At 27.6% G+C, this 27,182-nt stretch overlaps 1 protein-coding gene across 2 annotated transcripts in view; it reads left to right on the top strand.

Moving 5' to 3' along the window:
• The window catches only part of LOC107449723 (DNA (cytosine-5)-methyltransferase PliMCI), a 53,564-nt gene that overhangs the window by 18,292 nt on the left and 8,090 nt on the right, over positions 1–27,182 (top strand). For both annotated transcript variants that reach the window (XM_043039587.2, XM_071183119.1), the window contains exons 13-28: positions 1,017–1,114; positions 2,651–2,726; positions 2,920–2,979; positions 3,070–3,153; positions 4,796–4,920; positions 8,104–8,209; positions 10,795–10,904; positions 13,601–13,718; positions 15,198–15,374; positions 16,970–17,124; positions 18,597–18,670; positions 20,839–20,957; positions 21,927–21,998; positions 22,513–22,633; positions 24,028–24,179; positions 26,315–26,649. In XM_043039587.2, the coding sequence (XP_042895521.1) occupies positions 1,017–1,114; positions 2,651–2,726; positions 2,920–2,979; positions 3,070–3,153; positions 4,796–4,920; positions 8,104–8,209; positions 10,795–10,904; positions 13,601–13,718; positions 15,198–15,374; positions 16,970–17,124; positions 18,597–18,670; positions 20,839–20,957; positions 21,927–21,998; positions 22,513–22,633; positions 24,028–24,179; positions 26,315–26,649 (1,982 nt within the window). The remainder of the gene's footprint in view (positions 1–1,016; positions 1,115–2,650; positions 2,727–2,919; positions 2,980–3,069; positions 3,154–4,795; positions 4,921–8,103; positions 8,210–10,794; positions 10,905–13,600; positions 13,719–15,197; positions 15,375–16,969; positions 17,125–18,596; positions 18,671–20,838; positions 20,958–21,926; positions 21,999–22,512; positions 22,634–24,027; positions 24,180–26,314; positions 26,650–27,182) is intronic.

Raw genomic sequence — 27,182 nt, 5'->3', positions numbered from 1 at the left:
TAACTTATGGTTGATAATTAGTGATTACAGTGCTTGGAATCTTAAATCTTGGAATTAAATTCTTAACAGAAAAACAAACGAAACTAAAGTTTCTGAACCAATAGATCTTTCGGATGAAAATGATGAAATTGTTGCTGAAATTTTGAATGAAAATCGGAACTCTACAGACGAAGTGAAAGAAGTAGGTGATCAAGTTCGAGATAGTGGACATTCTCATATAGAAGCATGCAATCCATTAGATTTCGCAATGAATTGGCGAGAACGTCAAAATGATGTTGATCCAGTTCAGTTGATTTATTTAAAAAGAATAAGGGATGAATGGCTGCTAAAAAAACCATAGGGATAAATGGCTGCTAAAAAAATGGGTCTTCTTTGAAACAAGATCTTTGCTGGATTTCTTTTGCAATGGAAAATAATAAAAAATGTTTTAAAATCAGGAATTGACAAAAAAATTATAAAAAGCTGAAATATGATAAAAATAATTCAAAATGAAAAAAGAAAAGAAAAAAATTTAGTTAAAAATATTTAAAAATTGAAAAGGGAAAAAATTTTAAACACGCCAGATCTATTTTAGATAGTACTGCCAGTCCTGAACCTACAAAAGGTGCGAAGGGAAGTTAATGCATAAATAATAATCATTTACACTAGATTTTAAACAACTTTCCAATTATCCGAACATTGTACAATCCCGAGCAGTTCGGATAATCGGCGCTCTACTGTACCTGTTTTTTTTGCAACCCTGTGTTTAAGTGATTTATAATTTTAGTGCTGGATACTAAGGATTGGTTTAGTGGAGAAATATAGTTAAGATTATATAATTTGTATTTTTAATTTGGAATAGTATTAAGGAATATCAATGTTTTGATTCACTAATGTAAATACCAATAATTTACTTATATGTATTATTATTTTTTTTTTTTACATTGAGTGTGTGTCAGTATTTTAGTTGTTGTATCTGTATCACTATCAATTGTTTTTTTAAAATTTTTTTATAATAAGTTTTTGTGTTTTTCTAGGCTTGTCAACTTCCAGATTGTGGGAAATGTAACTTCTGTCGGGATATGGTGAAATTTGGTGGAAGCGGTAGAGGAAAACAAGCATGTGCTCTCAGACGGTAAGTCTGTTTAATGTTTTTTAAGAAAATTAAAACTTTTTTATATAAGTGTAAAACAATTGATAAACCAGTGGGCTGAAGTAGTGCAATACAAGTAGTGAAACTACTGTAGTGGCTACTTTTTTCCATAGTTTGTAGTGTAGTGTGCTATTTTTTTAAAAAAGTAGTGTAATGAGTAGTGGGATACAAAAAAAAAAGAAGTTTGTAGTGATTCCTGGCAACTACTATTAATATTTGCTTAGAAAAGAAAAACGATTCTAATGCAATAAATTTTTCGGATCTGTTGGGTACAAATCGTTGCAGATCTGTCAATGGATGCAATGAAATTGACTCTGCTGCTGCAACTGAGCTTTAACAGAAATGACGTGTTTGAAATGACGTGTAATTAATATTTAAACTAGCCATTATGAATTAATCCCTTAGGTCACACTTTCACACGCGAATGCACACTTCCAAAACACTGATGTTATTTCAAAGAAATTCAACATATTTTTGATGTACTTAATTTCTTAGAGGAAATATAAAAACATTAAACTATAAAAGATTGCAATTATTTTATAATTTTGCCTTTCTTAAATTGAATATTCGCTGTCAAGAAAGGCATAAAAGTTGGAGGTTAAATGAACCAATTCAAAAAACAAAAAGAAATGTTTTGGAATAATGTTTCTTGTAAACATGAATAAATAATTCTTAGTTATTCTCTTATATATAATATAAGCCAATTTCTTATTCAAAACCATTTTGATAATAGGTATAAATTAAGTTCTCTAACAAATTTCGTTTCCTTGAAGTAGTTACTACAATTCCAAAGTAGTTTGTGGTCACTAAATTTTAAAAAAAAGTAGATGTTGTTAACTACATTTGTATCAAAGTAGTTGTAGTTGTTTTAAAATGCAAAAATAATGTAGTTTTTCTGACCCCCTGAGTTAGACAACCACTGGTGCATTATTTCTATTTTTCGGCAAAAATTGTTAAACACCCTCTTTTTCTTATCAGTAATTTGTTATAGTTTGGTTGCATTTTTGATTTTTCCTCACTTATAAATTTTAGCCAAAGATTCTAATTATGAAAATATTAAGGATGATTATTATGAAATACTCTCTCTATATATATATTGTCATTAGTAAAAATGTTTTAAAAACCGATATAATTTTCAAAAAGTAAACATGGTAATGAGTGAAATGAAAGTTATACAAGTAAATTGTTGTTGAAAAAGTGAAATTAATATTTCAATCATAATTTTGGTGAATCATGGGAGTTTGATAATAATAGTTTGATATAATATTTCTTGAATGATAATATATTTTAATAATATAAAAGCTTCATTTAATTGATTTTGGGTTAAATTATTTTAAATTTTTTTAAGCTATATTAACTGATTATTAGAAAAGGACTTACAACAAGATATAAGTAGTAAACAAACAATTTTTTTTAAAAAACAGCTATTTTTGTCTTACTGAGAAATTTTTAATAATACATTTTTATAATAATTTTAAAAAAAAAATCCAAACTTCAACACAATTCTATTTTAAATAGTTGTCCTAATATGGCTGTTCAAGAAGCTAATGAGGATGATATTTTAACAGATAACTTAGAAGATGAAATGGATAAGGTATATGCTAGTTTTCATTATTTTTTATGCAATTTATATTCAATATATACTATTTTATAGTTAGATTTATTTTTATCAATGTATTTATTTGAATGTACTTTTTAATATGACTTTAATTCAAAATATGCTTGTTTTATGTAAGTTTTTTTAAAAATTTTTATTTGATGTAATCATTATTAATAATGCATTACAGAAAGCTACCTCAACTGTAAATGGAACTAGCTCACGAAAAGGAACTTCTGTTACTTCCAAAGTAATTTTTTTTTTCTCAAGTTGTTTGATTTTATGTTGATTTTATTTGTAATTATATAATGTTTCTTTGCTAATGTTAGTTTAATTTCAGTTTGACGTTAGTTGGATTGGTAAGTCTTCCTTTGAAGCAGAATCAAGAAAGTATTATTTTGAAGCTAAGATCAATGATTTCACAGTAAGTTTTATTTAACAATTTAGAGTTTATTTTGTAAACATATTTAGAGTTCATTTTGAAAGTCAACATAGATATGTATAATGGGAATGATTTTTCATGCAATAACTAGAATTTTTACTAATCTGTTACATGTTTTTTAACAAGAGCATCAATGTAAATAATTTTTTTCTTGTTAAAATTAATGTTATTTGTTTTATTTTGCTTTTAAGTTGTATTTCTTCAAATAAATTAATTATCAGATAAACTTTTCTAAAAAAAAATACAGTAGTTAAACTTATTTTGTTTGTGAATAACTTAACTAATATATAATTCTATTTATTTTTTAAAAAATAAAAGCGTTGAATTTGTTTTTCATCAGTTTAGAAGCATCAAAAAATTGGGGATGTTTGTTAGATCTCAATTTAGCTCAATGTCTTATTTTTATCTCGATGTCTTATTGTCTCATTACTTAAAATTTTGGCAAAAAACATTAGGTTAAAAGCAAATAGTTATCACACAATTTTTTATGTGCTCCAAATAGCGTGTATGCAAACAAAGCGTGTGTGTGTATGTAGTGTGTTTGAATTTCTAATTTATTATGATATATGCCATATTGTGATCATTGGAAAAAAGTACTTCTACTCAGTTATTTTTTAGTACTAACTATAAGTACAATTTTATATATTTTTTTTAAAAATTTGAGTTATATCAAGTTATCTTTCTTGTGAACTTCCATATATTTTATCTTTTATAGTTACTACGATAAATAGTTATTGCAATCAATATTGTAACATCAACAGTGCATATATATCTAAACCTATATAGTCTTCAGAGCCAGTATGCACGAGATTTTCCCTAATACACACCACTTTTGCAGACCTGCCAACTTTTAATCCCTTCCATTATCATTTTTCCCAGTGGTATTAAAATGGAATTAAAACTTCAATTTTAAGCAAGCAAATGTGCTGTATTTGAAAAAAATTAAGTTGACATCCATGATAGTAATGCATATTAATATATAAGCTTAATTTTTGTAAGAATAGTGGTGATCAAAATCATTTAAAAATTTAATTTATAAAAGAAAAAATAGTATATATTTACTACCACTTTAAATATGAAAATAAAATCTCCCGCAAAATGCGGGAGAGTTGGCAGGTATGCTTTTGCTATAAATATTAATCAAGCATATGCTAAAAAGCAACATGTTCTAACAAATCAAACTTTCAAAATATTAATACTATGCAGAAGAATTTTATAATAGTTTAATAGTTTTAAAGGAAAAAAAAGAGAAAGAGTGAGTTAGTTTTGAAACCGTTCTATAAATCTGTGCTAGTTATAGCTAGCTTTTCTTTTGATTAATGACGTAACGAATTCTAAATTTTGTAATTTTGTTTATTCTAAATTTCACAATAAACAAAAAGCGTTAAATTTTTTCATTATTTATCTAAAACTTCAATTTTTAATTAGCTAATTTATTCACTTTTTTCATTAGTTGTATAAATTATAAATTCTACTTTTGTTATAAACCCACTGATTTATTCATTATTTAAATTAAATTGAATATAAATTTACTTTTATTATAAACTCACTGATTTATTCATATCTTTCATTAATCAAATTGAATATAAATCCACTGATTTATTTCTCCCCTCCATTTATTCAGCTAAAACTAGGAGACTTCGTTTTCGTAACACCTTCAGAGCCCAGCACTCCTATGTTTATTGGTAAAGTCTTATCTATGTTCGAAACACCATCTGGGAAGAAGAAATGTCATGCAATGTGGTTTGAGTAAGTATTATTCTTTCAATTTTTTTTGTTTGAGTGGACAATCCCTTTCTTTACAAAACTTTACAGTCAGGGAAAAAGATTAATTTGCTTGTAATAGTTTTTACTTAATTTTTAAAAGCAAACTATTGATAGCTATTTCTCTTACTTGCCAGTATCTTTCAAACATGCGAATGAAATACAATATCATCTTATAAGAAGGTTTTCATGATTTTGAAAAAATACTTGAATTTGTTGATTTTAATTTTTAAACTCTCTGACCCTGTGCGAGCCTGAAGTGTGCTTGCATAATACTAATTCTTAGCTGTTGACTCTCTTGAAAAAATGGTGCGACTCCCGAATTTTTGGAGAAATTTGACTTTATTATTCTTATTCAAGAGGAGAGAAGCAAAAATACTTTAGAATGCATTCGTTATTAAAGAATCCGGGAGGACAAAACAAATGTAATGAGACTATGCCTAGTCTATTGATGTCTAGTCTAATGTCTAGTGAGCTGCATAAATTGCTTGTATTGCAGCTTAAAAACTCTTTAGTTACAGATGTCGGCAATACAAGCAATAAAATATATTTTATTGTATCATATTTTAATAAAAAATTCTCTAATTGAAAATGGATTGTTGTTTGATCCAAATTAACTTAATTTTTATTCAATGAAGCCTTAGTTTTTAGTAAGTTACAACTTTGAATTTATAGATTTAAAAAGTTTATTAGAAAAAGTGAAATATTGATTCTTTTAGTTTGAAAAAAACTAAGTCTGTATGTATAAAGTAAATACATGTGATGTATTTATAAAAATTCAGTTCAGATAGAATTTAAAATTATTTAAGTTTTAAATATAGTATGCTGTAATTTGCCATTTTCTTGGCTTAATTTGGAGTCCCTAGTTGCCTCAAAAATTCTCCTATATATTATAACTGCCAAATTCCCTATTTTTGTACTTCCTACTTCAGTAGAGAACCATTTATCCGGTATCCAGATAACCGGGAAACGAGAAAACCGTGAAAAATTTTGCTCGATGTTCCCGCCATTTTAAACTAGAACGATTATGAAAAAAAAAAGCGGAAATTGGACTCATCCTTGAAGTTGAGTAGAGGAAAATGTGAGGAAGGGGAGAATTTTCCCCCCGTTTACCCAGAGAAACGTCATTTCCTCCATGACCTTGAAGATCAAGAGGAGGCAGGGAAGGAAGGAATGTTTTATTTTCTTCTTTAGGCCGTCAATAAAACTCAAGGGTGTGGCATGCTGGTTTTTCTTTTCTGTTTAGTTTACGAGGTGGTGGGGAAAATGCATTGCATGCATATCAGTGAACAGAAGATGAAAGAGAAAAACATATTTATCTATTTGACATCGATTAATAAAAATAAAATCTTTTTCTTTTGAATAAATTCTCATTCTTTGGAAGTGCGGTATCAATTGCAAGTTTTTCTTGGTGTGGAATCACATCTGCTGTAATTAAAAATCTTGTTTTTATCAACAAAAAAAATAAAATAAAAGGAGAATTGTTTATTAATTTAAACATAGGATTATTTTATGAAGCAGATTACAGTTTTGTTTTTCTGATTCCACTACGTTTGATTTTTTTTCTTTTCGCGATAAATTTCGCACTCAAGAAATTAATTCTTTTTATTCATAAATTTTATCATTAGGTTTTTATTATTATTATTTTTTTTGAATTCCGTTGATCTTGCGTTGTTCCGGGTTTTAATATTAATGCTAGTGCCTTTTTTAACTATCGTTTCGGTTCGATAATTTTCAAGTGTTTTTATTTAGATTAATAAGTTTTCCTTTTATTTTATCGTTTCCCCCCGTATAATTAGGTATGAAATATATTGCGTTATTTAATCATTGGTTTTGTTTATATTAGTTAATTTAGGAATTGTAATTATTTTTAAAAAATAAGTATGAGAATTTTGTATTTTTTAAACTTGTTTTTCTTGTCTAAACTTGCAAATTTTTGTATTCTTTTAAATGTTATTTTTCTACAATTTTTTTTTTCTTTTTAAATTTAGGAGTGCCTTTCTTTTTTCTCTTACTTTATGCATTACACTTTTCCCTTGTAATTTGGGTTCGATAAAACATCGATTAACGACGCTTTTTGGTCAATCCAGAAAACTGGGAAATTCAGACATCCGGGATAGCGATGGTCCCGAGCATCCCGGATAATTGGTTCCCTACTGTATCATTTTTGTACTTAGTTTGTTACTTTTTTGCAACTAGGTGTATTTTTTTCCTCAATGTTAGCAGGTATACAAAATATAACCATCGTTCGCAGGTATACAAAATATAGAGCAATTCCCAAATGCTTATTGCTCTAATATTTAGGGTAGTGTCTGGTTACATTGTATTGAAACCATTGTATTTGAACTTTCTTTTCTTGAAAGAAGTAATAGGTTAATACCCAGATGTTTATCACTTAGAGAGTTAAGACATTGACATTAAAAAAAAGAATCCGAATTGCATAATAAATATTTAGGGTAACCAACAGAAAAAGTACATTCATTGATCATCATAAAATTAATTTTATACTTTTATCAATCTCAATTATAATTTTATACTTTAATTCAAACTAAATGATTTTAGCTTCTGGTCATAGTAAGATCAAAACATATCTGCACACACAATCCAAAAGTATCTGCAAGCTCATCATATTTTTGATAATAGAATAATTTCCTTAAATATACGAAAACAGTTAACTATTTAATATTTTTATTTATTCTTGACAAAAAAGTATATATATATACATGCACATTAACATTAAGAACGTAAAAACACCAGCTGATAGTAGGGTCGACCGCTAACGATAGGATTGCTAATCTTTGGTCTCAATTGGCAGTTATATCTTTTCTCTTTGGGAGCAGCAATATACAACTAAAGATTGATTTTCTCCTACCTTGCATAAATAATGATTATGCTATCTGCTTCGTATTTTCTTTTCCCTTCATTGCAAACTTTTTTTTGCTTGTGCAGATACTTTTTTTATATTACAATAAATATTAAAAAAGTAGCTGCAAAATTGGAGAGCCGCGATCAATGTATATGTACAATTTTGCTGTAACATTATTAAAATTATTCGATGTCTACTTAAATCATTATAAAAATTGGTATTAAAAAATAAAAAGATTATTTTCTACGTCAGGATTGTGTCTATTTTAATTTTATTGATTTATTAATTATTTTTTTCTTTAGGCGAGGTACTGATACTGTATTAGGAGAGACATCTGATCCCCATGAAATATTTGGAACTTCTGAATGTGGTGATATAGGGCTAGCCACTATTCGTAATAAATGTAATGTAAGTGACAATGATGTTTTTATAACTAAAAATCTCTCTTTCTGCTTACAGCTTCATAATACTTACTCATGTTATTTGATTTACTTTTCTGATTAAGTTTTAATTTGTATGTTTTGGTAGGTTTGCTACATTATCTGATTTCTTTCTCTTTTTTTCTAGTGTTGTAGTTATGCATAAATAAAACTGCTAACTCTTACAATTTAATTCAGATATTTCTAATCATTAAATCATTAATATGAAGCTTGTAGCTTGAGTGAAATGATAAATAAATTAATTAAAAATGATAAACAAATTAAATGATTAAAAATGATAAATTAAAAAAAAAAAAGCCAATAGTCTGAAACATTAATCCAGAAAGAACGAAATATTTTTTTTACATTGTGTAAATCTGTAACTTTTGTTGAAGTTCTAGAAGTTACATAAACTAATAGATTATTTAAATTAAATTTTGAAAATAGATATTCTATTTAGAAAAATATTATAAATTTAAATTGTCATTAAATTATTTCTGTAATGTATTTCTGACATAAAGACTTGATTACAAACAATGAACTACTTGAACGTAGCATTGTGTGAACCTGTAATTTTTGTTGAAGTTCTAAAAGTTACATAAACTAATGGATAATCTTAAGTGAAAATTAAATTTCGAAAATAAATATTCTATTTAGAAAAATATTGTAAATTTAAATTGTCATTAAATCATTTCTGTAATGTAGTTCTAACATAAATACAAACTAGACTTGATTACAAAAAATGAACTACTTAGCATTGTGTAAACCTGTAATTTTTGTTGAAATTCTAGAAGTTACTTAAAATAGATTATTTAAATTGAAAATTAAATTTAGAAAATAAATATTTCAATAAAAAAAAATATTGTAAATCTGAACTGTCATTAAATCAACTCTGTAATGTATTTCTAACATATGTACAGACTAGACTTGATTACAAACAATAAACACTTAAACATAGCATTGTGTAAACTTGTAATTTTTGTTGAAGCTCTAGAAGTTACATAAACTAATGGATAATCTAAATTGAAAATTAAATTTTAAAAATAAATATTCCATTTAAAAAAATATTGTGCATTTAAATTGTTGTTAAATCATTTCTGTAATATATTTCTAACATAAATACAAACTAGACTTGTTTACAAGCAATAAACACTTAAACGTAGCATTGTGTAAATCTGTAACTTTTGTTGGAGTTCTAGAAGTTACATAAACTAATGGATAATCTAAAGTGAAAATTAAATTTTGAAAATAAATATTCTATTTAGAAAAATGTTGTAAATTTAAATTGTCCTTAAATCATTTCTGTAATGTATTTCTAACATAAGTACAGACTAGATTTAATTAAAAACAATAAACTAATTAGACTTTGAAAAAAATATTCATTTTCATTTACAACTCTACAGGAGAGGATCTCCTCAAACTTACTATCTTCAAAACTAAAACATCTCTGACTGACTGAGTGAACTGCTGTTTGTTTTTGTTCAAGTTGCTCTTAGTGAGGATGTTACATTTCTCATTCAATAATTTTTTTAGCAATTTGGGACTTCTAAATCTTTACCTTTTGAAAGTAAAATTTAAATTTTCATTTTTTTTAAAGCGGTATTTGATGCTATTATCAAATAATTTTCTTCTTCATCAATCGAGTAATTTTTGTGGCATATGTTACATTGTGCATAGCGTTTTTAAAAAGTGCTTAAAGGTGCTTATTTTCGTTTTTTAAAAGCCCTTAAAGCTGCTTTTTGCATTGTTTGTTTTTAAAAAGTGCTTAATTTTTCCTTTTCGAAAATGAGATTTTTTTTCTTTACCGTGTCAATTTTCGTATTATGCAAAAGTGTTGCTTTTCACATGGCTCTATTCAATGTTTTCATGATTAATTCAACCACAATCTATTTCAGCGTACCGTCGATCCACAGCGTATAAATTCGCCTATCATTTTACAGGTTTGATGAAATATTTGCAGGTCTGCAAATGCGTATACTGAGCTGGGTTCGGTGAGATTATCGCACTCTCATGTATAACTCTGCTGCATTCTGCAATATTCTCAAATTTCAAGCTTCATTTTCCACCCTCTGAAATCGAACCGAAAAATCTCTTGATCATTTTTTAATCGCTAATATAATCAAGAAAAGAGTTCTTTGTCAGAAACTAGTTCTTTTATCCTGATCATGTAAAGTCATTGAAAATTATTTTGCATTTTCGTGTATATAGTAGTTAAAAATACTTTTTGAGTGCTTAAACAGTACTTAAAAGGTGCCTATTTTTTGTTGACAGATTTGGCTCCGAACCCTGTGTTAGCTTCTAATTTTATTACAAATTTACTAAGATTGTTTCAAATTTATTAACAAAGCTCATCTAGATACCTTACAATAAATTGTTTACATTTAAATTTCTAAATTTAAGTCTTGATACGTTTTAAATTCGCTGCATATCTTTTCAATATTTAAATGCTTCCCTAACTTTTAATTTTGTTGTTTTTTTTTGTTGTTTTTTCTGTTGAGTTATGAGTTTGTGTTTTGAGTTATCTTTACTTATTTGTAAAAATTTAAGCCACTAATTTTATCTTGCTTATTGTAGGTTATCTTTAAAGCTCCTGCACCAAATTGGCATGAACTTGGAGGCACTGAAGATTCCTTATTTGATACAGTGGAATTAGTTGATGAATCGTCATTTTTCTATCAAAAATGGTAATATTTTCAATTATGTATTTTTACTGTGGTGTGGAGAATTTCTTCATTCACTTTTAACGTTATAAATTGACCTTTTTTCCTTTAATAATGTTATGTCAAATAACACTGGCGAACAAATTTCTTGTTGAATTTATAAAAGTACTTGATCTTGCCTAATTCAGGTGAATCAAATCTGAAATTAGATTTGCTCCTAGAGCTACAGATTTTTTTTTTCTTTTAAAAAAGACTTTTTAGTCTATTTTTTGTACAAATGTACAAATTTAATAGCATTATATATAACATTGGGTTGCATAAATGTTGCGACAAAGCTCTAGGGGAGTTAATAAATTTAAAGAGGCTATGAATGCAAGCAGGAGAATGGTTTTTACAATCGGATGCAATATACTTCCAATTCTCAAGAATGAAAAGAGATATTTCACCATGGCTTTAGCCACTGAGGATAAAAATACCGGATCCTGTAACTCTTTCTACATTCATATGGAAGTTGATTTATTGTCAATGGAAGAATGTTGGTTTTGGGAGTGCAAATATGTTAAACACCTGTTTTGGGAGTCAATTTCTTTGCATTAAAGAAGAAATGAAACAAAATTTTGGTCACTTTATTGGTATGAGAGCTTAGTTTAAACATTCTAATATATGCTTATATTGACACCAAAATAAAGACTTCTAAAATTCAAAATATATTTCAATACAAGGAATCTTACCTTGTTACGGTTCTATTTTATCAATCTTCACCCAGTACTCTCTTCAGGTCTTTTGTTGCAGATAAGTAACACCTATACTTATGGTGGGATGCATTCTTAAAAATTTTTTAAAGTTGCTTTTTTTCAATTTCTGTTTTTTAAAAGCCCTTAAAGGTGCTTTTGTCATTGAGTGTATTTTAAAAAGTGCTTATTTTCTCTTTTTGAAAATGATATATTTATTTTTACTATGTCGATTTTCGTCATGTATTATGTAAAAGGCATGATTTTCACATTATTCTAGTCAACCGCAATCTACTTCAGCATAACTTCAGTCCGTAGGGTATGAAAGTGCCAATCATTTTCAATGATTGATGTAATACTTGCGAGTCCGTGTGTGTGTCTACTAAACTGGATTTGGTTAGATTCTTGCACTCGCATGTGCAACTCTGCTACATTTTGCAAGATTTTCTCCATTTCAGGCTTCATTTTCCACCCTCTAAAATCGAACCGAAAAATCTCTCCATCGTTTCATGGTGACTAATATAATGAAGAAAGGAGTTCTTTGTCAGAAACTAGTTATTTTATCCTGATCATGTGAAGTCTGAAAATTATTTTGCATTTTGTTAATGTACATGGTGCTTAAAAAGTACTTAAAAGGTGCTTATTTTTTGTTGAAAGATTTGACTACGCACCCTAATAGTGGAAAATACTTCGAGCAAAGACGTTTAAAAAATATATTTAACTATCATAATAAAATAAAAATGAAAGCTATTTTCAGATGAAAAAAATCAGTATATTGCAATAAACAAATTCTTGGCTACACACTGAGGAGAAAGAGTGCACACTTCAGTTTTTCACCGCTAGGGGGGGATTCTTAAAAATGTTGATGTAGCGTTACGTCTATAGATTATTAGCAAGCGGTACCTCATGTATTGATCATTACAGTGAAAGGGTCATGTTAAAGAGTGTAGACTGTATATATCTTGATGATCTTTTTCATCTAATAATTTTGGCAATTATGTCAAAAATTCTCTTGCAAAAGCATTGCACCGTGATGAGAGCTTTTGCTTTCATTTACATAATTCAAAATTTTGATAACATAGCTGCCAACTCTATTGGATTTTGCCAGTGTCTCCTGGTCTACTGGTTTAATAAAAATTCTCTTAATTTTTGTACATTTCAGAAAATTCCCTAACATTGAGTAAATTTCCTTCAAAAAAATCCCTATTAAGATTTTTGCTTGCTTGAATATTTAAATGAATGTTACTAATACAATAAAGCAAACCTTATTTACAAAATTCAGTTAACTATCTTTGAATTAAATTCCTATTACTTATCAAAATTATGAATAAGCATAATGCATAATATTTCAATATCATTTATTCTGAGATCATAACTGGAAAATATTGGCTGTCTTTCTATTTTGATGACTATAAAAATTCCCTATGTGTAAAATATNTACATAATTCAAAATTTTGATAACATAGCTGCCAACTCTATTGGATTTTGCCAGTGTCTCCTGGTCTACTGGTTTAATAAAAATTCTCTTAATTTTTGTACATTTCAGAAAATTCCCTTACATTGAGTAAATTTCCTTCAAAAAAATCCCTATTAAGATTTTTGCTTGCTTGAATATTTAAATGAATGTTACTAATACAATAAAGCAAACCTTATTTACAAAATTCAGTTAACTATCTTTGAATTAAATTCCTATTACTTGTCAAAATTATGAATAAGCATAATGCATAATATTTCAATACCATTTATTCTGAGATCATAACTGGAAAATATTGGCTGTTTTTCTATTTTGATGACTATAAAAATCCCTAAAATTCCCTATGTGTAAAATATTCAGTATATTTTGCAACAATTATCATGAAATTTATATTATTTCGTAAAATCTATAGTATTTCTTTCTATATGTGTTGGCAGCTATGGGATTAGTTCCAATTTCACTGAATCTTTTAAATGGTTGTTATACATATATATTTAAAATCCATGTATTTGTAGGTATGATGCAGACACATGCAGATTTGAAGACCCACCTCTATATCATAATTCTATGCCTAGTTGTGATGAGAATAAAACAATCTGTTTTGGATGTATAAAATACGAAAATGCTGAAGAAGTATGTTCTTTAGTTGCTCTGCATTGTTTGTATCTTATAGCAATAAGTATTAAGTGATATTTCTCTATTAAGTAATAATTTATAGATCTATTTCTCATTAAGTAATTATTAAGTAATATTTCTCAAAATTTGTGAGTGAGAAATCTTTTATTTATAGAATTTTTTGACTACTTATTATTCAGTTTGAACTTTTAATCAGTTTTAAATATTTTATTAAATATATCTAATGAATTAACCATTATTTGTTTCTTATTACTGTTACCCTAGTAACAACTTTACTTTGGCCCTAGTTGGGGTCATAATTGACTCAATATGGATGTTTTATGAACATGCGCCAAAGGACCAATATTAGGGTGTCTATATTTTTTAATAAGGGCAAATATCGGCCTTTGTGGGGCCAATAAAGGGTCTATATTGGCTGAATAATTAATTTAAAATATCTGATGAATCTGACAATTCTATATAGGTCTGATAGTGGTTGTAAAGTGGTTGGAAATATCGAGTGAATGGGATAATTCTATATAGGGCCAACATCAGAAAATAATGACCCTTTGAACCTTTACTGAGCTAAGATTCGTGAATATTGGTCCAACGAGGGCCCGAGTTATTTTGCTGCTTGGGTAGTTTGATTATTAAATAATATATCACTAAATTGGTGATTAGAAAATTTTTTTATTGAAATTTTTTATTGTATTGTTCAATTTGACCATTTAACTATTATCAAAAATATATCAATACTTTACTCGCTTGTTGATTTTTTTTTCCATTAAAATTAATATTAACTTTTTTCCCCCTTTGTAAACGGGAGATTAAATTTTTTATTTTATTTTAAACTCATTAAAGAAATTTATTTTATATAAAATTCAATCAGTTTCATTACATTCCATTAGTCAATAATGCTCTTATTATGTTAATAAGATGTTTATAACTTCATTGTTTTGTGGTTTATTACAAATGACCGAAGCAAAAAGTACATTTTCTCAAAATCAGGGTACAAAATGTTACATTTTTGAAGAATTAAATTGTTACTCTATTCAAATAAATTATTTAACTATCTTATAAAAATATTTATATTCTCAACTATTATATTATGCTCCATTGTCATTGTTTTGCCCTGGCAATTTTAATCAAAATGTGTAAACAAAAGTTTTGTGTACTTTCAAAGCTTCATATCTCTTGCTTTAACTAAGCAACAAATAAATTTTTTTTGTTTATATTTTTATATATATATATAAATTTTATTTTTGTTTCATGTGACCTACCGAAAAGATACAAAAGGTGCATAAGTATAAGACAAATAAGCCTACATGATGTATAAGAATTTTATGATATTTTTGGTGTGTGTATTTTGTTGAGTGTCCTTTATTTCTTCAAACATTATTTATTGCTAATAATAAAATAAATATATGATTGTTTTTAAATTATGTATGAATGTAGTAATTTATCAAGTATTTTGTTAACATTTTTTTAAATATTTAGTTGGCAACTGTTAGCTTTATTCAATATGATGAGGATAAAGATACAAAATATTATAAGAGTGGTCGGTGGCTAGGACAAACAATACAAGTAGGAGATTGTGTTTATATAAATCCTGATGTTTTCAGTTTTCCTAAGAAGAAAGTAGTTAAGACAGAAAGTACTGAGTCAGAGAAAGAGGTAAAAAAAATTCTTTCGTTTGTATATATGCTAAATTAGTTCCTCTTTGAATCTAATTGAGCTATTATTCTAGGTAGAATCGACTATTGATATAATTTGTGATAAAAATTTCTCTGTAGACAATTTTTAAGTAAATAATACGAATAAAAACATTGCAATAAGCTCTAAATATGATCTTGTACCAATTAATTTATTTAAGGCTAGCAGGAGTTTGTGTTTTCTTTTAAAAATTTTTTCCAGCCACCTAGAATCTTTTTATCAGCAAGTAAATTTTTAGAGTAACATGCTCTTTCTATTTACTTATAAATTTTCACAATTTCTTATATCGATGCAGTCAGGCAAGACAAGAAAATCAGCTGATTCTATAGAGTAGGCTTGCTATTATCTTTGACATCAATTGCGATTTAGTACTATATTAGTTTTTACTTTAATACTGAACCAACCAATATTATGTCTACTAGCTCCAATATATTCCAATATGAAAATAGTATTTTTTTGTTCGTCCTTGGCAGGATTGGGATTCAAAGAATGTAACAGTATGCTGAGAAAAATAATTCAACGTTATTCTGGGTAATAGTTTAAGGCTCTAAATGCGTATTAAATTGTAAAGTGATGTCATTACAAAAATTCTGTTTATGAAATACATAAGAAGTTATTCTGCATTCAATTTATTTAATTTATAAACGTCTTCTTATAAACGTCTAACAAATGTCTAAAGATGACGCAACATCATTGACAATTTTCACTTGGGTTGTGAGTGTTGTTAAATTTGTCATGTCACGCATAACAGTTTCTATGACAACTGCTTTGATCCAACCTACATACCTCTCGCAGAGCTTCCGACTTATAGGCGGAATGAAGTATTGTAATAATTTAAATAGAATGTATAAAACTAAGTAGGAAATCAGTCTTTTTCTAATTATTCTATTACTTTAAAAATGTATATGCTGTTAAATAAATAGTGTAGTAAAAATGTTCTCATTCTCTTGATTGCTGTTGAATAAAAAGTGTTCTATTTAAAGGATCTGTTATATGGCACGTCAGATTTCAGAATAATCGTATCTGTTTCTGTCATGTTATGGAAACATAATGAACTCAAATATATTTTCATTCCAAATATTAGTCTATTTTTATATATTCGGATAGAAATTGTAGGATATTTCTTTTATGAATTTGATTGTCGTGCTATGAGCAATTTTTTAAAAACAAAAAACATAAATTTTGGATAAATATAAATAAAACAATTTATATGTATTTTATAAAAAATTTTAATGGAACAATTTAAAAGTAGTTTTGAACTTCATATTAGTTTTGCTCTGAACATTGTCCAATTCACGTTTTTTTTTGTTTTTTTTTACCGACTGGCAGTTTAGAAGATGAGAAAAATTGGGGGAATGTTTCTCCGATATAAGCTATCTAAAACCGGTTTTGCTATTGTGGAGAATGCTGCAGGTTAAAATACGACTTTTTATGTGCAGGGCCGTCAGTGGGTTAGAAAACGATATAGAACTCTTACATTGTCTTGATTCGCTTTTTTAAAGAAAAGATGTTGGATTCATTCTGCTATTGTTATTAATATTTTATTTTTGTTTAAGGTTGATGAAACTGTGTATCCAGAAGCGTACAGAAAAAGCGACTACGTAAAAGGCTCAAACCTAGATGTACCTGAACCATTTAAAATTGGATTCATAACAAAACTTTTCCAAAAGAAAAGAGGAGATCCCAAAGTAACTGTTAAAGCATTCTATAGGTAAATTTGTTTTCATCAATGTGTCTGTTAGTTAGCCTTAATATTTTAATGCAAATATTAATCTTTTTTTAAATATATGTTCGAAAGTATTCTAACCACTTATCACGTTTGAATGGTATGTAAGCATCTGGGTATTAACCTCAATACAGTATATTCTCAATATCTCAAAGTTGAAGAATCGCTAAAAAAATGTCAAGATAGCGAGTTTTCGAGATAACAAATTCGGAACTAAATATGTTCTGAAAAGTAGAAAAATATATTCTAAAATATTGTTCTAAAGAGTAGAGTGATACACATAAGAATAACTACTAATAAATATGTATTTATAGATAATTGATTATAAGTCTAAATGCAACAATGATAATTTTATTTTTAAAAGTAAGACAAAAATAATCATGCATTAAATAGGAAAGAATTGGTTTACAATAAACTTGCATAGTGATTTTTCCTAAAAAATTGCTTTTCTATTTCGTAGAAAATTAGACATAACAAGGTTTTGAGAAGAAACTGTGCGAGATAGGAATTCAAATTAACATTAGGTGAATATATAATGCCTAGGGGGAAAATATTTTTTCGACATAAAAAAGTTTACGAGTCATAGAAGTTTGAGATATTGAGAGTATACTGCATTTTATTTTATGTATATGAATTTTTTTAAAAAAAAAAATTTTTAAAATTTATTTTTAAAAGATATGATTCTGGCTCATAGCCTTAATATTAATTATTCTGGCTTAAAATCAGCTTATTAAGGGCTGATTTTCCCTAAATTTCAGTAGTTACTATGGAAATAATTTGTGAATTACAGAGTTACTTACAAAATGCTATGAATTAAAATTTATTAAACCAAAATTGGGATTTTTGTTTATTTTATTTATTTATTTTTAGTATAAAGAAACTCAACAAGTGATTAAAAAATTTAAAGCTTAGAAATTGATCTTTTTTTTTGTAACAAAAATTTCTGCATATCCTAAATTCTTAATATATATCACACTCCGGCAAGAAAAGTGACACAAGTCAAAAACAGCAATTTTTAGGTTATGTCAATAAAAAATGTGTATGATGTGCCCCATCAAGCTCAAAAAGTGTCTCACCTCTAAATTGTGCTCAAGATTGTGCTATTTTAAAATAAGTTTTATAGTATTCTTTAAGTTGATTTTTCTCAAATGCTGTTTTTTGACTTGTGTCACTTTTCTTGCTGGGGTGCGATAAGTAAAATTTTTCAATAAAATCATGTTAATTTAAATCACAAAAATCTGTAAGCGTTTTAAAATTATACTCTGAAAATGTTAGGAATTTTTTTTTGAAGAGTAATAAAGTACAATTTGGTGCAGTTAAGGTTATTCTGTTTTTTTGGGCAATTGAATTTTTATGGCAGTTTATATTTTATGACATCAAATCTCAACTATTCTTACTGATGTCACTAATTTTTACTAACTATGATTTTTCGTAATAAATTATAAAATCATTTCTAGACCAGAAAATACTTCCCGAAGTGAATCTTTGAATCACTCAGCAGATTTCAATCTACTGTTTTGGAGTGATGAAGGTAATCAATCATTTTTATTTGGTACTGTTTCTTTTTTTTTTAAATTTTTTTTAGAAAATATTTAGTGAGCTAGTTTTCTTAATAATTATTTAGCTTTTTGCAATTAATCTTAAATATATAAGTTTTTTTTTTAAATGCAGTCTTACACAAAGTGTTCTATAATAACTTGGCTTAATCCTAGATATATCTAATTTTAAATCAGTGCTAATCTGTAACTAATCATTTGAAGTGAATCTTTGAATCACTCAGCAGATTTCAATCTACTGCTTTGGAGTGATGAAGGTAATCAATCATTTTTATTTAGTACTGTTTCCTTTTTTTAAAAATTTTTCAGAAAATATTTAGTTAGCTAGTTTTCTTAATAATTATTTAGCTTTTTGCAATTAATCTTAAATATATAAGGTTTTTTTTAATGCAGTCTTACACAAAGTGTTCTATAATAACTTTGCTTAATCCTAGATATATCTAATTTTAAGTCAGTGCTAATCTGTAACTAATCATTTGTTGAAGTGAATCTTTGAATCACTCAGCAGATTTCAATCTACTGTTTTGGAATGATGAAGGTAATCAATCATTTTTATTTAGTACTGTTTCCTTTTTTTAAATTTTTTTTATAGAAAATATTTAGTGAACTAGTTTTCTTAATAAATGTTTAGCTTTTTGCAATTAATCTTAAATATATAAGGTTTTTTTTTAATGCAGTCTTACACAAAGTGTTTTGTAATAACTTTGCTTAATCCTAGATATATCTATTTTTAAATCAGTGCTAATCTGTAACTAATCATTTGTTGAAGTGAATCTTTGAATCACTCAGCAGATTTCAATATATTGTTTTGGAGTGATGAAGGTAATCAATTATTTTTTATGTATTTGGTACAGAAGAATGCACATTAGAGTTTGCAACTAAATATTTAAGATAAAAATAAAAATAAAAAAGAAATCAAAAGCACTATAAAAATCTAACTATTTATTAGCGAGGAAGGTATCAATGAAAGCATTAACTTGTTTGCTTATTTATTTGTAATAGGAAACAGAGTGGAGTTGAAAAGTGATTATTAGAAACATCTACAAGTTTTTTTTTTTTTTAATATATTGAGTCTCGCTTTCCTCAGTAGTGAAGGGTTATATTTTTAAAGTGTTTATGCATTTTTTCTTTTATTTTTTTGTTATATTTGTTTCATTTGCCGTAAAAATAGAAATAAAACAAGCACTTTAGAAGGAAGATAATTTTCTTAGAAAAAAATTCAGGATGTTGATATGTGGACTATTTTTATGTGCAGTCAACGAGCTAGGAATTTCTAAAAATTTGATAAACAACGCTAGACTGTGTTAATTAGTCAAAAAATAAGTTCAATCTTGAAAAAAAAAATTTCTGAGGGGCACACATAAAATACATATTGCAAATATATCCCACAAAGAATAAATGTTCTCAGAATCTAATCTATTAACTAATCAATCTAGAATTGCAATGAATCGAGCGAATACGAGCATTTTGAACACATTATAGTATTTATTACATCTAGAATGAGTGATATTTATGTATAGCATTCACCAGAAGTCATGCTTCCGATTTAATCATCTCATTGGTGGGGGGGGAGGAAGGAGAAGGAGAACAAATAATGGAACTTTATATAAAATAAATGTTTTGACTACAGAATTCTATTTGGTTTAAAAGTTAACAGTTTTAGTAAAAGGAGAAAAAAATTACTTATTGGACCAGAGTAGTATGTATTGTACTTATTGTATGTAGAGTAGTGTGGCATAGGAAAAATTCATGTTATGTAAATCGAAACAAACACCCCTTTGTTGTATGAGATATTGAAATTAGTAATATTATTATGTTGTGCCTTGAGACTCCTTCCGAGTGCAACATGTTTTACTGTTTTATGATACAATCATTACTATATAGTTTTAAATAAAATCAAAATTGTTGTTCTAATTTTTCCATATCTCTAACATTTTATTTTCTCTTCCTGAGACATTAATTCACTACTTTTGAATGCTATCATTTGTTGTGATGTTGATTAGTTAACGTCATTATTAAAATTAAAAATAATATTAATGATGCCATTCGAATCTTAGATATTAACTATGTCCAACCTTCTTTTACCTTATTTTTCCATATTTTCCAAAGAGACATGTTTTAATTACATAATTTTCTATTGCAGAATATACTTTTGAATTCACAAATATTAAAGGAAAATGTTATGTTGTCTTCAGTGAAAATCTTACTGAGTCAGTAGATGATTATTTCAAAGGTGGTCCGCATCGTTTTTATTTTAATGAGGTAAGTTTTTGCTATAATTATAATATTTGTAGGTTCTTTTAAGGTAGGTAGGTAAATTTAAAGAGCTGCACAATGGGCTATTGGCGGCAGTCTGGAAAACATCCCTGAGGGTGAACCGAGACATGCTATCGTAATTTTGATTCTTTGCAGAGGGGATGGCTCCTCTGTTTAGGTAGCTCGACCATCTGCGCAGAACGTCCAGCACTTAACGATAGGACCTGTACCGCGCACCCTTGGTCCCTACGCAGGCTGATCAAAGTGGTCACCCACCTGCTTACTGACTGCAGCCAGTGATGCTTCATGGTGCGTAACGTTTTTAAAAAGTGCTTGAAGGTGATTATTTTCGACTTTCATTATTTAAAAATCTTTAAAGGTGCTTTTTTCATTGGGTGTTTTCAACGTTTTCACAACTGATTCGAACACGATCTGTTTCGGCGTACCAGCGGTCCTAAGCGTATGAAAGCGCTAATCATTTTACAGGTTTGATGAAATACTTGTAAGTCCGCATGTGCGTCTACTGAGTTTTCGGTTAGATTATTGCACTCTCATGCGCAACTCTGTTGCATTTTGCAAGATATTCACAGTTTCAGGCTTCATTTTGCACCCTCTGATATTGAACTGAAAAATCTCTCGATCATTTTATAATGGCTAATATAATCAAGAAAAGAGTTCTTTATCAGAAACTAGTTATTTTATTATGATCATGTAAAGTGTTTGAAAATTATTTTGCATTTTGTTAATGAAGATAGTGCTCAAAAATATTTTTGGGTGCTTAAAAAGTACTTAAAAGGTGCTTATTTTTTGTTGAAAGATTTGTCTATGCACCCTGTGCTTGACTTCAGTGTTCTTCTGGGAATCATGTCTTTACAATCAGTCCACTGCGAGATTTGATACTTCTTTCAATGAAATAAATGAAAAAAATTTTTTTTTACTTAGTTTAGCTGTTAATTTGTCTAATTATCTATTTAGGCCTATGATAGTTCTACTGGAACCTTTGATGAACCACCATCTATTGCTCAACGAATTGGAAGAGTTGGCAAGGTAAGATTTGTTCCATTTCTTTAGTGCATTCCTTGAATGTTTTATCACTGCTAACACAAAAATTATCGTGAATTTATTTGCGCAAATCTTTTAAGCTTATTTGTGATATTAATTAATAATTGTGAATCAAGATATTTTACTTTTTAACTTTCCTAAATAGATATAGTACGTATTTGTAGACTAAGTTAATGCCTCAATGTTATCTCTTGTCTGGAATCTAAAGGAATTTCAGAACACTTTTTAATAATTGGACAACTTTGATCTATTTAAAAAAAGGTGCTTCTAGCCTAAAAGAGGCCTTGTAATTTTGTATACTGTAACTCTCTAAACAACATTTAAATACAGAAACTCTTTTATAGGCTGTAGATTTAGGTCTGTGTAGTTAAAAAATATTTAAACTATCCTTTTGATTAAGAACGCTTCAGCTATTATTACTTTTTTTATTATCTCATATTTAAAATCTATAGTTTCTTTCTTATTTTGACTTTGAGTAAGACATATTTTTTTTTACTAGGGGAAAGGAAACATTAAAGGAAAAAAGACGACTTCCAACGAAAAAGTTGAAAGCAAACCTGAAGAGTATCCTGTTATTAATGAAAAGCTTAAGACTCTTGATGTTTTTAGTGGTTGTGGTGGTAAGTGCTTTATTTATTTACTCAGCAGATCTTTTTTGGAGTTAAGAATAGGATAAGATGATCATTTATATTCAGTAATCCCTTCTTAGCTAAAGAAACTTTATAAACTATACATTCTCTTGCAAGTTTATATTTTAGTAATTTAGACTGAAACTGGGAAGTTGAGGAATTTAATGAATCAAAAAAAGAAAAATCAGGGTTAGATGAGTAACTTTTTTCTGTTGAAGTATTCAAAAATCAGGTAAAAGAGTTTAATTTGGGCTTGAAGTGTATTAAATTGGGTTTGAAGTGTATTATAAGTTCAATATATTTTCCAAGAAAATTGATTCAAATTATGAAAGAAGTATTATGATTCTTGATTTTGGTTCAGCTTACATTAAAAATCTACCAAAAGTTTTTTTTTTTTTTTTTTTCTGTGTCGTGTAAATTTGTAAAAATACAAATTTTTTTTTTCAAAATTTTAAAAATATTTATGTTTAATATTAAGGAAATAGTTATATTGTTGATTTGTCAGAATAGAAAAAAAAATATCTCAGTGTTATCTTGTATCTCTTATTACTGTTATTTACTCTGAATCTGTTAAAATTAAATGTTTATTCTTGTAACCATTTTTTAAATTTCAACTATAGATAGAGTTTTTTGTGGTAGATTTTATTTTTACGAATTGATCGTATGGAAAATTGCCAGTAAAATTTATACATCAGTATCAAAATAGGGAAAATTTGATAAAATTAGTTTATGTATATATTAGTGTATATATAGTATATACTGGGTGGTTAGCGTTTTTTGAAAGCCCTTAAAGGTGCTTTTTTTATTCGGGGTTTATAAAAAGTGCTTAATTTTCTATCTTTCAAAAAGAGATTGTTGTTCTAAATTACAAAAATGCATGATTTTCACAGCAGTAACTAGTTATTTTAACATGATTATGTAAAGTCTTTGAAAATGTTTTTGAATTTTATTGATTTTATGTTCATAAATTAAAAACTTTAAACGATAGAAAAAAATTATTTTCATTGCTGCACAGATCCTAATTATGTCTCTTTTTTTTTTTAAAGTGATTAAAACTATTTTTTGAGTGCTTTAAAAGTACGTAAAAGGTGCTTATTTTTTGTTGAAAAATCTAGCTACTCACCCTAAGTGTAAGAAAATAAAACTCCTTTTATCACACAGAAATTTTTTAAGCAATATGGGTTATACAAAGAACTTGTAAATTTTTCATTTCATTATACTAAATATTGAAAAATACATAATTTTTTTTGCATTTTTATCAAAACATGTTTTAAAACACATTTTGTATTTAAGTGTTTAAACATGAAATTTAACAAGCACTGCATATTTATAAGTATTATATGAAATAGCAAAAAATGCTGAAAAAGTGTGTTGTTTTTTTAAAGGTTTGTCTGAGGGCTTCCATGAAGCTGGTGTCAGCGATACTCGGTGGGCTATCGAAAAAGAAGAACCAGCTGCTCAAGCCTTTAGACTGAATTTTCCGGAATGTTCTGTATTTACAGAAGATTGCAATCTCTTATTACGTCTTGTTATGGATGTGAGTTTTTATGATTTCCCATTGTTTCTAAATTTTTTATTTATTTATTTTTTTTTTTTGAAAATTATTTTAATGTTGTCCTTTATAAAAATTATCTTAATTATTGCTTTAAAAAACACTGTTTCTACTCCCCGATTCATGAATCATTTGATTTAAAAACTGCAGCTGGAATATTTTTATTGGTTTTCTATAGTATGAAAATAATGTGTTAACAAAAAGAGACTTCGAAAAATGTTGATGTCTGCTGCTGTTGACGAAAAGAAGCTTTAGGAATGCAAGTTTTTAATGTTCGTTTAAAATTTAAGTTTAGTCATAATTAGACTTGTTTTTTTCAATGTAAACTATTTTATTTCAAGTGCAATTTAATTCAAATAGTTCAGAATCTGTCATGCCAATTAAAAAAATTCTCTAAAGTATGCTTCTAATTATAAAATTATTTCTTTAAAAAAATAACTGTATTCTTATTGACTCTTTGTTTGTCTATTCTATATTTTTGGGCATCACAATTTGTTTTAACGCTAAACATGCCTTAACCGGTTAGAAGACCTGTTATTGTATGTTGTATTATAAAGTGTTGGTATGTTTAATGTTAATGTATTTTCCCTAGTAATAGCTTATGTAACTTATTTACTTTCATTTGGAAAAAAAAAATTGTGTTTTTGTAGTTTCTCTAATAGAAATTACAGGCTTTTAGCTACAGGTTTTCTGCCTAATTGAATAGAAAACTGAGTATAATCAAATTCAATGGATACATTTTTAAAAGGGTTAAAAAAACTTAAACCGTGATATATTTTACAGCTTTAAAAACTTTTTCTTTATCTACCATTAGTGGCTCTATCTATCTTTAGTCAATATAAAAAAAAGTGTATGTGTTATCCCTCCAAAATATCAAAGAAAAATGATTTTAGATTTTTAAAATTTTTTGTAATTTTCTTTTTGATCTCATAACATTTGATATTTCTATATGAAATATTATTAAATATTATTGAGTATTAATAAGTTAGTCTTTTTCTACTTGTACAAATACATCAGACTCAGGGGTTAAAGCGAGTTGTACCCAGATCTCAATATATATATATATATGTATATGTATATATATGTATATGTATNTTGGATCTTTCATTTTACTGAGTTTAAATCTGCAATTGTTTCTCTCTCCAAGCTATAGTTTTTTTAAAACTTGCATTTTTAGTCTACTTTTTTGTCAAAATGTAAAAGTTATATATAACAGGGAGTTGCATAAATCTTGCATCAAACTTCTTGGGTAGTTAAGACACATCATCAGGATTAAAATTGCATAGAAATCCATGCCAGGAAACGTTGTATGCAGCTATTATGACCTGTTCAGAAGCATATGAAGGAAACAATTCAAAATAGAAAACTGCCCCTAATGGCATGTGGCATTTTTATTATATATAATGGCAATTAATATATTATTTATATGGCAATTTTAATCTTGGATGATGATGTGCCCTAACTACCCTTGAAGTTTGTCCCAATATTTACATCGTTACGTTACATCTGTATTATATAACGTTTTTAAACTTTGACCGAAAACGGGTTAAAAATGTTATTTAAAAAAAATCTGTAGCTTTAGGAGCAAAACTAATTTCAGATTTGAAGTACACACACCTGAATTAGGCATGGTCATGTATTTGTGTAATTGCAACAAAAAATTTGTTTCCCAGTGTAATAGTATTCAACAAAAGCTTAAGTTTAGCTATAAGTTTTCCAATTTGAGATAGCTAATGGTGAATCTATCTCTTTTTCTTTACGCTACAAAAATGTAGATTATCACTTTAGCTACTTTTAGTTAATGCTGTATGGATTCTAAGAACAAAAACCAACAATAATAGACACCAATCGAATATTTAAAAACACGCTAATAACATTTTATCACATGTTTTCATTTGATTTATTTTATAACATGTCTTTATTTGATTTATTTTATAACATGTCTTTATTTGATCAAAAGAATAAATAAATAAAAACAATGAAAAATAGGACAACTGAAGCTGACGTCGTCAGGGGATACCAGCCCTGAAAGTCAATTGCTTTAATAATTTTGATTTCTCTTCTTATTTTTCTTTATTTGATTTATTTTATAACATGTCTTCATTTATTCATGTCTTTAGGGTCAAGAGACAACGTACAAAGGTCAGAACCTTCCACAAAAAGGAGAAGTAGAACTGCTCTGTGGTGGTCCGCCATGCCAAGGATTCAGTGGCATGAACAGATTTAACTCTCGGCAATATTCACTCTTCAAGAACTCTTTAATTGTATCCTATTTAAGTTATTGTGATTACTATCGGCCTAGGTTCTTCTTGCTTGAAAATGTCAGGAACTTTGTGTCTTTCAAAAGGAGCATGATTCTTAAGCTGGCTTTAAGTACTCTAGTACGCATGGGGTATCAGTGTACGTTTGCTGTTCTACAAGCTGGTCAATATGGCGTTCCTCAAACTAGAAGAAGGTGATATTCTTGAAATTATTCTTGAATACTTCAATTTTGTGTTTGTTATTGATGTATTTAGATTTAAAATGCAGCTTATTTAAAAAAAAAGATCTGGTAACAGAAAAAGGGTAATTTTTTCAAATGTCGCTTTTTCAGACTTTAAAAAATTATAACTCGGGTAAGAAAGTTGGAGAGTTATAATAATTTTTGTAAAAATAAGTCATGTCTTTTGCACTCACTCTAATTATTATGAACTTTTAGAAATTTAAATTTTTAAAAAAAAAAAAAACTGGCTTTGACAAACATAAAATTTTATTTTATAACCATTGTTGAACAGCCGACCAAATTTTTGATTTACTACTGCTAATGTTCAACTCTATAGCCTTGTAATATTGAACGTAATACAGAAGACAAGGGAACTCCTGGATCAAGTATTGGGAGAAATTTTCCTTCGTTAGGACTTTTTCATGGAACTAACCCGCATTTACGTTCATTTGCACTACATGGCAAGGAAAATCGCGAAACGATCGCCTACTACGGTTAGCCTGACG

The sequence above is a fragment of the Parasteatoda tepidariorum genome, chromosome 7 (genome assembly GCF_043381705.1).
Source record: "Parasteatoda tepidariorum isolate YZ-2023 chromosome 7, CAS_Ptep_4.0, whole genome shotgun sequence".
In the NCBI taxonomy this organism is placed as follows: Eukaryota; Metazoa; Arthropoda; class Arachnida; order Araneae; family Theridiidae; genus Parasteatoda; species Parasteatoda tepidariorum.
The sequence above is the reverse complement of the archived record's forward strand: the minus strand, read 5'-3'. Positions and strand labels throughout refer to the sequence as shown.